Genomic DNA, 14122 nt, shown 5'->3' with positions numbered 1-14122 from the left:
CGAAATCAAGATCAGCATCGAAATCGAGATGTAGATCAAGATCTAGATCACCATCAAGATCAAGATCAAGATCAGGATCAAGATCAAGATCAAGATCAAGATCAAGATCAAGATCAAGATCAAGATCAAGATCAAGATCAAGATCAAGATCAAGATCAAGATCAAGATCAGGATCAAGATCAAGATCAAGATCAAGAAAGATCAAGATCAAGATCAAGATCAAGATCAAGATCAAGATCAAGATCAAGATCAAGATCAAGATCAAGATCAAGATCAAGATCAAGATCAAGATCAAGATCAAGATCAAGATCAAGATCAAGATCAAGATCAAGATCAAGATCAAGATCAAGATCAAGATCAAGATCAAGATCAAGATCAAGATCAAGATCAAGATCAAGATCAAGATCAAGATCAAGATCAAGATCAAGATCAAGATCAAGATCAAGATCAAGATCAAGATCAAGATCAGGATCAAGATCAAGATCAAGATCAAGATCGAAATCAAGATCAAGATCAAGATCAAGATCAAGATCAAGATCAAGATCAAGATCAAGATCAAGATCAAGATCAAGATCAGGATCAAGATCAAGATCGAAATCAAGATCAAGATCAAGATCAAGACCAAGATCAAGATCAAGATCAAGATCAAGATCAGGATCAAGATCAAGATCAAGATCAAGATCAAGATCAAGATCAAGATCGAAATCAAGATCAAGATCAAGATCAAGATCAAGATCAAGATCAAGATCAAGATCAAAATCAAGATCAAGATCAAGATCAAGATCAAGATCAAGATCAAGATCAAGATCAAGATCAAGATCAAGATCAAGATCAAGATCAAGATCAAGATCAAGATCAAGATCAAGATCAAGATCAAGATCAAGATCAAGATCAAGATCAAGATCAAGATCAAGATCAAGATCAAGATCAAGATCAAGATCAAGATCAAGATCAAGATCAAGATCAAGATCAAGATCAAGATCAAGATCAAGATCAAGATCAAGATCAAGATCAAGATCAAGATCAAGATCAAGATCAAGATCAAGATCAAGATCAAGATCAAGATCAAGATCAAGATCAAGATCAAGATCAAGATCAAGATCAAGATCAAGATCAAGATCAAGATCAAGATCAAGATCAAGATCAAGATCAAGATCAAGATCAAGATCAAGATCAAGATCAAGATCAAGATCAAGATCAAGATCAAGATCAAGATCAAGATCAAGATCAAGATCAAGATCAAGATCAAGATCAAGATCAAGATCAAGATCAAGATCAAGATCAAGATCAAGATCAAGATCAAGATCAAGATCAAGATCAAGATCAAGATCAAGATCAAGATCAAGATCAAGATCAAGATCAAGATCAAGATCAAGATCAAGATCAAGATCAAGATCAAGATCAAGATCAAGATCAAGATCAAGATCAAGATCAAGATCAAGATCAAGACCAAGATCAAGATATTTTATGCTTTTCACGCAGCCCGCCCTGGTTCGATTCCCAACCTCGAACATAGGTCAGGAAGTTTTCCTGGCCCGAAGAGGTATATGACCTTACGGTTAAAACCTCTAATCGAAACAAAAAAAAAATCAAGACCAAGCGCAAGCCACAATTTCCAAAAAAAAAAATCTCATACTAAAAAACAAGAAACACCAATTGAGTGAAATCTGTTTTCAGTATAGTTAATCTTCGAGATTTTGAAACTCGAAGAAATGTATTTATTCGGTCCTTTTTAGAACCAACAAATCGATCCTAGATATAAACCGAGACAAAAAAAGATCAAGATCAAGATCAGATAAGAGCAAGACCAGAATTAAGATCAAGATCGAGAGCAAGATCAAGATAAAAATCAATATTAATGTCAAGATCAAGTTTAAGATCAAGATCAAAATCGAAATCAAGGTCAAGATCAGCATCGAAATCGAGATGTAGGTGCATCAATATCAAGATCAAGATATTTGATGATTTTTACGCAGCCCGCTTGGGTTCGATTCCCATCCTAAATACGATAATAACGAAATTTTTTTCACCTAAAGTAAAAATGGAAACGTGTCAGTTTATTTGTAATTCAAAACATTTCGGTTAGTACTTTGAATTGGGTTTTTTTCAATATTTTCTTGTTGAAAATTTACGAAAAGCAAAAATTTCGAAAGTCAAAAATAGTGGATAATGAATAGACGATTGATGGAATTACAATTCCATAGAGCTCATTACATACTCCAGATAACTAGAAAGACCCTCAATAATGAATTAGTCAGGGATGAGGCTTTCTTTTTTAAAACACGCCTTATATTTCCAACCGAATTCATAAATACGAATTTTCTAACCGTTTGTTCGGTTTAAGAATAAAACTCAAGTAAGTTGAATGAAAGGTTTCATTTTATATCATATAACGCAATTGTAATTGATGTAAGACAAAAGAATGAAGGTATCGAAGCCCCGCCCTGTAGTGACAAAGTTATTCAGATCCAATCAACCAAAATAGTCCAGCCTAAATATTCCATCGTTACTCTTAAAAAAAACTTCATATCAGCTCCAATCCGGTGCCTCAACAAGCTAACCGTTATATTCAACTTTCGCTAAAACGCACCTGTCAGTCGAACCGATTTTCTCAGGTTCAAGATCGTGCTTGCGGCTCCGGCTGAAGCGATCAGATTCACCATCATTCCTTCCTTCGTTTTTTTCCCCATCTCTTGACAGCAATCATCCGGTGAGTAATGATCCATTCCGCGATGGTTACTAACTATGGTACTTACTTTTCGTGCCCGATGGCTTCCAAAACGTAACCTCGAAAAGTGGAGTACTCGCGTGCGCCGGCACACTCGTAATTAAGTCTGTGAGTCTAAGATCAACGAGAAATGGCGTGGTTGTTGGGTGGCAACCGAGAGGCTGCTAGTTTGTTAGTTCAAAGTGGCATAAATTGGCCCCGTCTTCCGAGCATCCGCACCGCAAAACACTTACACTTTTTTCTTTGGACAGCTGGTTGGTAGCACTCTCCACGTGGCCAGCAAGAAGAAAAGTCAACAACCAACCAACCGACTGTTGAAATTTATCGCTGGGAAAATTTATCAGACAAAACCGAGTCGGCCACCACCGCAAAAGCATTTGTTTACCAGCGTTGTGTTCGCTTTGGAACGAGATGAGTGTCCCACCCCCCAAAACCGCCTCCTTTGCTCCTCTGATGACCCAGTGAATTAAAAATGATAAATGGAAGCTGCTGGCAATGCGGTTTGACTGAAGAACTTACTTTCAAAATAAGCCAAAAAGAGATCGCATCTTAATTTCTTAAATTGAACATTAATCAGCTTCTCTGTCGGACTGGTTCGAAGATCCCTCCTGGTCACCGAAAACTGTAGGGCGGTCGTTGACCACAAACCCGTCAGAATCCCAACCAACCAACCGACCGACCGACTTTCGCTTTCGGCAATAAGCGGTCGGTTTTAGGTTCGGTAGATCGAAGTAGGCTACTTTTCGACTGGAACGCGCTACCTTGTTATTACAGTTAGCAATTAAACAACAAACGGTTGCTTTGTTTTTTTTTGTGTTTTGTCTTTCCCATTGCAGCAATTGTTGTTGAAGGCAGAAGCTTGTTTATTTTGATTATGGGTCCCCGCCCTAACTTTTAACGTTGTTCGGAGGATGGCACTTGAAGACAGACTTTGAATCGAAATGATGTGAGAACAGTCTTGTTATTTTTCTGGCTGTCTGCAGTATGAGCTGTTATCTGCCGAAAGTAATAATCAGATATGGTACAATAAAATGTGTTTACAGTTAATTGCAGACCATTTTCATTTGGGCATTGTCGGTTACTTTCGAAGATTGTCAGTTAATCAACTGAGTATAGAATTACAGGATGCCGAGATGTCACAATGTCAATCTGTTTATATTTTCATTCCATAACAGGCTACATTGCCCACGCGATCGCTATGAACCTCGGCCATCGTTGATACTATTCCGAAAGAAAACACTCTCGTTGTTTGGAATAAACTTATTTTCCGAATGGAAGAGGTTAAAATCTCTATAATCGAAACAAAAGAAATTTATTTAAAAACATTTCCTAATCAAATAATTTTCATGGTTGTAAGCATTGTCAAAGTTATTTGTTTCATAGCTGTATCCAATAACATAATTTTTGATCATTTATTGAAATTGTCTAAAATTTTCTGATCGGGCGTAAAACTGAAATTGAACATTTTCCATTGAAATTAGTATTATTATACTTATATACAAACAACGAAGAGGAGAGTCCAATAATCAAAACCTAAAAACCGAGACTAAATAACAAGAGCCCGAAATTAGAAACCGAATCTAAAGTCCAATACCTAAGAACGAAGAGCAAGGATCGAAAAATATTGACCACAAAATATAAACCAATGCCTAAAGTCTAAAATTCCAATACCAATACAATACAAGTCCAGAACCTATGAACGAGATCAATGTCCACAGATCAAAGACAAAAGACAAATGAAGAATGACATATAATAAAAGACAACGAATCAAAGACCAAAAACCAAAGAACTTAAGTCCAAAGACAAAAAACAGAAGACAAAAAACAGAAAACGGAAAAAAGCAGAAGACAAATAATCTTAGTCAAACAAAATAGAAGACAAAAACAGAAGAGAAAAAACAGGAGGCAAAGAAAAAAAATAACAAAAAAATACAAGGACGGAGAGATAAATAGACAAAAATACCAAAAGACCAAAAAACTAAAAGACTAAAAGACTAAACGACTAAGCGACTAAAAGACTGAAAGACTAAAAACTAAAGACTAAAGACTAAAGACTACAGACTGCAGACTAAAGACTAAAGACTAAAGACTAAAGGCTAAAGACTAAAGACTAAAGACTACAGACTACAGACTACAGACTACAGACTACAGACTACAGACTACAGACTACAGACTACAGACTACAGACTACAGACTACAGACTACAGACTACAGACTACAGACTACAGACTACAGACTACAGACTACAGACTACAGACTACAGACTACAGACTGCAGACTAAAGACTAAAGACTAAAGACTAAAGACTAAAGACTAAAAACTAAAGACTAAAGACTAAAGACTAAAGACTAAAGACAAAAGACTAAAGACTAAAGACTAAAGACTAAAGACTAAAGACTAAAGACTAAAGACGAAAGACTAAAGACTAAAGACTAAAGACTAAAGACTAAAGACTAAAGAGTAAAGGCTATAGACTAAAGACTAAAGTAACTATTTTTCACCTGGAGCTGTACAACTGTTAAAGACTAAAGATTAAAGACTAAGGGCTAAGGACTAAGGACTAAAGACTAAAGACTAAAGACTAAAGACTAAAGACTAAAGACTAAAGACTACAGACTAAAGACTAAAGACTAAATACTAAAGACTAAAGACTTAAGACTAAAGACTAAAGACTAAAGACTAAAGACTAAAGACTAAAGACTAAAGACTAAAGACTAAAGACTAAAGACTAAAGACTAAAGACTAAAGACTAAAGACTAAAGACTAAAGACTAAAGACTAAAGACTAAAGACTAAAGACTAAAGACTAAAGACTAAAGACTAAAGACTAAAGACTAAAGACTAAAGACTAAAGACTAAAGACTAAAGACTAAAGACTAAAGACTAAAGACTAAAGACTAAAGACTAAAGACTAAAGACTAAAGACTAAAGACTAAAGACTAAAGACTAAAGACTAAAGACTAAAGACTAAAGACTAAAGACTAAAGACTAAAGACTAAAGACTAAAGACTAAAGACTAAAGACTAAAGACTAAAGACTAAAGACTAAAGACTAAAGACTAAAGACTAAAGGCTAAAGATTAAAGATTGAAGACAAAAAAGAGAAGTCAAAAAACAGAAGACAAAAATCGAAATACAAAAACCAGAATTCAAAAAAAGAAGACAAAATATACAGAATATAAAAAACAGAAGACAAAAAACAGAAGAAAAAATAACAGAAGGAAACAAACAGAAGACAAAAAACAGAGGACAAAACAAGGAAGATAAAAACCAGGAGACAAAAAAAACAATAAAAAACAGAAGACAAAAAATAGAAGACGAAAAAATACAAGACAAAACACAATTAAAACAACAATCAGAAGACAAAAAACAGAAGACTTTTGTCTTCTAGAAGACAAAAAAATAAAAATAAGAACACAAACAATGAAGACAGAAAACAGAAAACAGAAAACTAAAACCAAATGACAACAAAAACAGAAGACAAAAACCCGAAAACAAAATAAGAAGAAAAAACCGAAGACAAAACCAGAAGACAAAAATAGGAAGACAAACAACAGAAGATCAAATAGAGAAGACAACAAACAGAAAATAACAGAATAATAAAAACAGAAGAAAAAAAACAGAAGACAAAATACATAAGTCATAAAACAGAAGACAAAAAACAGAGGACGAAATCAGAAGACAAAAAACATAAGTCAACAGCTGAAGACGAAACAAAACTAGAGAATAACCAAGACAAAAAACAGAAGAAAAAAAACGTAAGACAAAAACACAAAAGACTACTCGCGAAGTGAATCAAATCAAGACCGCCGCTACTATTTCAATGGGAAAAAATATCAAAACAAGAATTTTATTCCCATTAAAAAAAATTCAAGGGCATTTTCCTTGAAAAAAATGCTACTGAATATTGTTTAAAAATAATGGCCACTTTTCCGGCTCGGATGGCACACATCGTAAATCTTCTAACTGATTCTCTTACTTGGTATGTGATAAAACAATCAGATCTCTTGGTCACCGAGCTGCACACGATGCGAACTGAATTAAATCATTATTGGTGCAAACGGTATGATAGGCTCTCTTTAAATATTGCTCCAGTACACGTTCACAGTCAATAAGGCGGGGCTAACGAGAGCAACGAAATTGCTCGGCCGGTATAATTGTTTTTTTTTTTGGGTTGATTTTTGGTCACGAAGAAAATTGAATTGTGTAGTTTCATTCTTTTTTTAAAAAAAATCGAGCTCTGTTTCCTAGAATATATTTGATATGTTCTTCAATGGAAGAATATATCGAAAATAGATCTTTGAAGAATGCAAAACTTCTGTTGCTGAATATTGTTGAAAATAATTTCCATTCTTTCTATGCGAATGGTGAATAAAACCAGTCTTTAAACTCGTTTTCTTGATCGTATCTGGCGAACGAAAAACAATAATACGTAACGTAAGTCAAAAAAATTCCCAGGTCGCAGAACTTCACACGATGCGAATTGAATTAAACCAATAATGACGCTAACTCAACCAAATGTGATTTTTTAAATACTGAGTCATTACACGTTCACAGTCAATAAGGCGGGGATAACGAAAGCAAAAACAAAAACGGTTGCCCGTAAAACCGCACACGGTTCGAAATAAATTAATACAGATGAATTTCAGTGGAAGAAAATGTCAACAATATTTATTGAGGATCAATTTTTTGACACACAAAAGAACCGCATCTTTGAGCCAAATTCAATTAGTTCGAGTGCATTTTTATTGATGACGAAGCTTCTGATGCTGATTATTTTTGAACATGATTGATAAAATGTAACATTTGAATATCTAATGAATGACCAAAAGCAAAAACGCTCTTCTCTAATTTCGATTCCCATTACCAAATTTCCAAAACATACACTTCCAGTGCCGGGGCGTTCCTTCAACACCCACATTCCACGGGCAGTCCGTTGTAATAACCGAAATCGGAAATTAATTGGTTAATTCCACATTTTTCATGGCCTCAACCCATCAATTCAAGAGCACGAAAAAGAGAGGAAAAATAAATACTTTATCTTCAATAAACTCGCAACACGCCCCGGCTCAGGCGGTGTTCGTTCTTCCACGATTAATTCCACGTTATTTTGTTGTTTTAAATTTACGCCCAAAGTAACAATGGAAGAGGTGAAATTTTTCCCAAATCACGAAATCGAAGCGACCCAGAGCTCGCCGTAATTCGAGCGTTTCTGGCAACCGCGTTCTCTGAGAAGCTTAAAGTTGTTAAACAGCAGTAATTCCTCACTCAACTGAGAGATTTGCCGCTATTTTCCCAAACGAACTGCAACTGCTGAAAGTGAAAACTTCTGTCAGGCCACGAATTTATGACTCCGTACGACCTTAACCTCTGCCGGTGGGATAAAACGGCAACAGATGAAAACAGTAAAAGGTACCGGAGATCAAAACACAGAAAAAAAGCTTAGACTTTTAGAGATATCATTTCGCATAAAATTAGAGTAGACGAGAGTGAGTGAATGAATGGCACCGAAGATTAGACGCACGCCATCGTGATCACTATCAGTCAGTCACCTTTCCTTTTTTGTTCCGTTTTCGCGCTGGCTGATTGCGATGGTGAGTTCAAAGGTACTGAGAGCCTAGGCTTTTCGGTTCTCATCATAAATCATAAATGAATTCATTACTGATATTTTGCTACTTTCCTTTGGTACATACGGCACACAGCTAGCGGAAACCGTTGCTCGTGTTTTTTTTTCGTTCAGATTTTTTTCAGTTGCTTTTACTCCGAGCACAATCAACGGACGGACGGATCGCAAAGTGAAGGATTTGTTTTACGATCCGTTTTTTTTTTTGACGTTCATTCGGTGTTGTCCGTTGTGATGGTGTCTGGGGCTTCTTGACCCACACAGACTTTAAGACAACTCCAACAGGTTTTTTTTGTTCATTTCAATTTCTTGTCAATCACAATCTTGACACTGAAAATATAGCAACAACGAATGGGAGAAAAAGCAGTCAAATACCGGTGATGATGATTGAATTTCGAGTTCGGCCAGTTTCCTTTGGTTGTAATTTATTTTTCGGGTCGTAACTTTGGTTCGACAGATTGTAATTTGATTCTCGTATGTTACTAATGTGGTCTACGGTGAAGGGACACGTAGGTATCGTACTTCAATATGGATATTAGATATTTTTTTCATACTCGGAAGCTAATGATCGTACAAAGTCTCAATTCCAAGTTTCAAATCCTATGTTTAAAAAGTCTCAAATTCTTATTCTCAGATCTCGAATCTCAAGTCTTAAATATCCGGTCATCAAGGGACAAGGATAATTTCTCATGTCGTTAGTTCTAGTCTTAAAACACTATTTCATAGTCCTATGTCTCAAATTCTGACTCCCAAGATTCCGGTTTGAATTATCAAGTCAAGAATCTCAGGTCTCAAATCTTCAGTCATTTCAATCAAGTCTCGTTCATACGTTTCTCAGGTTTTTGGTAAGTCTCGCATATAAAGTCTTAAATCGCTTGCAATAAGTTCATATTGCCTGCCAAATAATGCAATATGGTACGTATCTCGATAGTTTCACCCTTTTATAGCTACCATTGACTTCAAATTGACTTCTGTGTAACATTTTTGAACGGGAAAATTGATTGACTCCTAATTCTATGTAAATTTCGTTATCAATTAAGGTTTTCTAATCGCTACTGAACAGGCGGTTTACGAATGCCTGGGGTGTGAAACTGTTGTATTGAATTAAGTAGTTCAAATTCTCATTTCCATTTCCAATAAACTTCATCTTCATCTAAATTGAAAATTTTGTTTTCGTTTTACCCTCAAGACGAAGTAATGATCCTTCGAAAGGTCGGTATGTAAAACCGAATAAATATTTTGAAAGGAAATTGCAGTGGTATAAATCTAATTACCCGAAAGCCGTTTAGCTGAAATTCGACTCATCGAAAGATGCTCAATCGAAAGCCAATCGACCAAAAGACATTCCTTTGAAAAAAGTTTTGCCGCATTTCGATTGGAACTCGCTTCATCGAAATCCGTTTCGCCGAGACTCGTTTTGCTGGAAACATTACAAACATGAAACCGGATAAAAGATATTATTTGAAAGATTTTTCTATTAAATTTGCATGCTAAATGACACTAACAGTGGAAAAGTCTAATAAGACAAAAGGCGTTTTGTCAAAATTCAACTCATATAAAGTCCGTGCGATCGAAATCCGTGCGATCGAAATCCGTTCGACTGAAATCTGTTCGTACGAAAGCCGTTTCATCGAAAACACCGATGAATTTGTCCCTCTGAGGTTCGTCGTAAACCTTTTCGCCCAAAGGCGCTTGACCGAAAAGTAATTTCCCGAAAAACTGTTTAGCTAAAAGCTGTTTGTCAGAAAATTTGATCTCTGAATGTTGATCAGCCGTTTGACCGAAAGTCGGTTCATCGAAAAATTATTAGTCAGACCGAAAGCCATTTGACTGGAAGTCGTTCCTCTGAGATAAGAAAAAAAAACCCTTGTTCATCTAGAGCCGATAGACTGACTGTCGTTTTGCCGAAAGCCACAAAATTTTGCAGAAATTTTGAATGTCTTTCATTTAAATGCCGATTCGCTGGAAATCGGTTTGCAGTAAGTCGTATCGCAGAAAGCCGTTCGGCCGAGTTTTGTTTCGATCATAGAAGTTTTATCCATAAGATGATCATTCACTTTTTCGGGTTATGTGCAGGGTTGAAAATCGAAACCAGGTGCATGAATTCGCCGCTCTAATAAAATCCATTTTGTAGAAAAGCAGTTTGGCAAAAGTTGTTTATTCGAAATTCGGTTCCCTGTAGAGATGGGCAAAACAGTTCTTTTCAAAGAACCGTTCAGTTATGCAGAGTTCTGTCGTTCGTTCTATTCATAGTTGGTTTGTTTGTTCAAAGACTAAACGAGAACTTACTTTTGTAAGCTTAAGCGAGCAAAAAAATGGTATCTCGAAGTAGAACTGAGGTTGTTAGTACCGTTCTTGAAAAAAGCGGACTCGAAAAACAAAAAAAAAAACATCCCACGACTTTGAACTCAAGAACTACCATTCTCGAAAAAAGAACTATAGCTCGTTCATTCTTTCAAAAGAACTAGTTCTTTTGAACCGTTCGCGAACGAATTGCCCATCTCTAGTTCCCTGAGTTTCGTTAAAAACCGAAATTCTATCGTTGATCCGAATTTTTTTTTTCAACTATAAGCAGTTTCACAGAAAGTAATTCGACCAAAAGCCATTTCGCCGAAAACCGTTTATATTTAGAATCTATTCCCCAGAATCCGGTGTCTCTAATGTTAGTCAAATACAGAAATCCGATGAACTGAAAGTTATTTCACTGAGAGTAATTTGTTCGAAGGCCGTTTTGTAGAAAGTCGTTCGACCGAAACTTGTTGAACTGTTAATTGATTCGCCGATAGCCGATTGCGAATCGTTTTGTCGAGAGCTGTTCTGAAGTTTTATCGGTCGAAAATGATTCACGTCATGGGTATTAGATTATGAAGCGTTTCAATGAAAAATGTTTTGCCAGACCTAAAGTCGTTCTACCGAAATTCGTTCCTCTGAGAGTCGAGAGCCGACTAATTGACAGTCGTTTCACAGAAAGCCATTCCACAGAAATAGTCAAGAGCTGTTCGATCAAAAGTCTGTCCTTCAAATGCCGATTCGTAAGTCTAATCACCGAGAGCCGTTCGTCGGAAAGATATTTCGCCGTTCATCTAAGATAGTTCCGTTTTGCAGAAAAACCGTTTCGCCAGAAGCTGTTTATCCGAAATTCGGTTCCCAGAGTTTCGTTAAAAACCGCTTTGTTGAACCGAAATTCTTCAACTAGAAGCCGTTTCACCGAAATAGCCGTTTCACCGAAAAAGTCATTCCACTGAATCCGGTTGCTCTAATTTTAACCAAAAACAATCATTTGTTCGAAGGCCGTTTCGTCGAAAAACGTTTAACCGAAAGTCGTGGAACGGAGAGCCGTTTCGCCGAAAACCGTTTGATCAAAAGTCGTTTTTTGCGATACCGTTTTCGTCGAATAGATAAATTTGCTGAAGGTCGTTCTAGTGAATTACGTATTAATTTCTAAAAAGTTTTGAAAATTCTTCTATTCAAATATGAACAGGTTTCATTTTAGTTCCATTTTTGGCCCATTTTTACTGTGAAAACAGGCATATATTCAAATTTACTTTGGAGACACTAGTGAAACTTGGAGAGAAGCTGTTTCTGCGATAAATTGTCAAGCAATTTCGACGACTGATCCCTGATAAATTTGCGAAAAGTCTTATATGATAAAACGATTCTCTGGCCTTAAAACTTGATTATTGAATGAATCTTTCAGATCAGATGTATTGAAATTCGATCTTCGTTGCTTTAAAATTTAAACTACCACAAAAGCGCCGCAAAATACCATTTATTAGTTCAAAAGAGCGCACCACAAAATCAACCAGCATGAGCATCAATCAATCAAAGCGCAAACACAGTTAAGTGATATTTCAAATTTCGGTTCTTCCGAAACGCCGCAACCAAAACCGACCTTTACTTAATCAATATTAATTTATACCGCAATGACTTAACCCGCATGTTTTCGAGAACTTCCCCTTCGCAGTCTGACTCGAAGATTGAGACATTTCGATAATTAATTCCAGATACCAATTGAGGAAGTGACGGGACGATCGGCATGCTGATATGGCAGGTAGTGGCCAAACAGGGTTAGAAACTAAACCGCCAATTAAATTAACATACTGACAAACGCGAATAACGGTGGAATTCCAATGCAACTTTATATCGATCGATCGATCTTCGTTCCGCATTCAAATTGAATGGGAACCTGTTCGAGTCCAGTATCCCGAAGAAAAAATGGTTCAATTGATCTTTCTTTCTTTTCCTATCCAGCATGCAAACTGTACTCCAAGAGCAACCTGCGCACGAAGTCCGATGGTATGCAGTTCCTGCGGTTGAAAGAGGATTTCCCGGTAGGTGGCGAAATCGTTTCCCTGTACGCCTACCCGCGCAATTCGATCCTGATCGCTCGAACGGAAAACTCTAGCGATTCGGAGTACTTTCGGTTGAAGGAGGTCAACAGCACCGTGGTTAGTGTCATCCTGAATCGCAGCCTCGATCAGCTGGTCGACAGTGACAGCCCCCAGAGTATCCTGAAGTTCAGTGTGTTTTGCACTGGGACCGCGATCAAGCAGGATAACGTGAGTTTGTTGTTCAAATTATTCAAGCAACCGCGGCACAAATTTAAGTATCATACCCAAACCTGTTCCAACCATGGCCATTAGAGCTGCAAAATGATCCACTCTTGTCAAACTCTTATTTACGATCACACCCCATTCCCATGATCCTCCACGCACTCTCCATCCCCTCTCTCCTTCACGGCAACCGGATCAACTTCACTGAATTAATCTAATTTTATTTCCCTTTCGCTCTCGCCGACTCGATCGTGACTGACTGATGGAAACCGGCAATCGGCGGGGACCGCTTTTTTTTATTTCATCGCGGCGCGGCATCATTGTTTGCTGTGTAACCGAAAACCTGACCGGTTCTCGGCTGTGTGAACGCAAAAAAATACTAATAAACATACGCATACCGAATCCGAACTTCAACGGGGGCGGCGACGGACGACGTCCGACGGAGCAGCAGTCGTCGTTTTTCACCATCACTGTTTACATAGAAGACATCAACGATAATGATCCCGAATTTATCAATCTACCGTACGCGATTACACTGGACGAATCAACGCCAATTGAGACGGTGGTGTTTAATAGAATTAAGGCAATTGATCGTGATAAGCCAAACACGCCGAATTCCGACATCGAGTATGCGATCGCACCGAAGCAGCTCAAAAGCGGCGACTTCCCGTTTCGTCTGGAGAGCTCGCAGCGGCCGAAGCTGATCCTGCAGCGGCCGCTCGACTTCGATTCCGGTCTGCACTCGATGAACGTGCTGGTGATCGCCAACGATCGTGGGAATCCACCGCGTTCGGCCAATGCCACGATCAGGGTAACCATCCGGGATGTGGACGACCTGGGACCGATCTTCACGCGAACCGTCTATCGCACCCGAATTCAGGAGTCATTTCCTATCACGGTAAGTACTGTCTGTAATATTTTCACAAAACCATTAATCGTTTGGTTTTATCCACAAAAGGGTAAACCCGTGCATGTGCCAGTTTACTTCGATCCTCCCATCGCTGCCTTCGATCAGGACTCGTTGAATGCTACCTTGATCTACAGTATCGTAAGCGGCAATGAACGCAAACTGTTCTGGATGTCACCGGAAACGGGAATGATTTTTCTTCAGAAGGAGATCGATTTGGAGACGGACACTCCCCCGGAAAATACGATTAGTCTGCAGATAGAAGCCAGACAGGCAAACAATCCTTCGAAAGCTGTTTTGGCTAGGTAAGTCG

General features: G+C 37.7%; 1 protein-coding gene across 2 annotated transcripts in view; it reads left to right on the top strand.

Annotated features, from left to right (window-relative positions):
- The window catches only part of LOC131430060 (cadherin-89D), a 56295-nt gene that overhangs the window by 30045 nt on the left and 12128 nt on the right, over positions 1-14122 (top strand). For both annotated transcript variants that reach the window (XM_058594699.1, XM_058594707.1), the window contains exons 2-4: positions 12601-12908; positions 13351-13800; positions 13861-14114. In XM_058594699.1, the coding sequence (XP_058450682.1) occupies positions 12601-12908; positions 13351-13800; positions 13861-14114 (1012 nt within the window). The remainder of the gene's footprint in view (positions 1-12600; positions 12909-13350; positions 13801-13860; positions 14115-14122) is intronic.

Source organism: Malaya genurostris, chromosome 1 (genome assembly GCF_030247185.1).
Source record: "Malaya genurostris strain Urasoe2022 chromosome 1, Malgen_1.1, whole genome shotgun sequence".
Lineage (NCBI taxonomy): Eukaryota > Metazoa > Arthropoda > Insecta > Diptera > Culicidae > Malaya > Malaya genurostris.
This window is presented reverse-complemented; position numbering and strand designations above follow the sequence as displayed.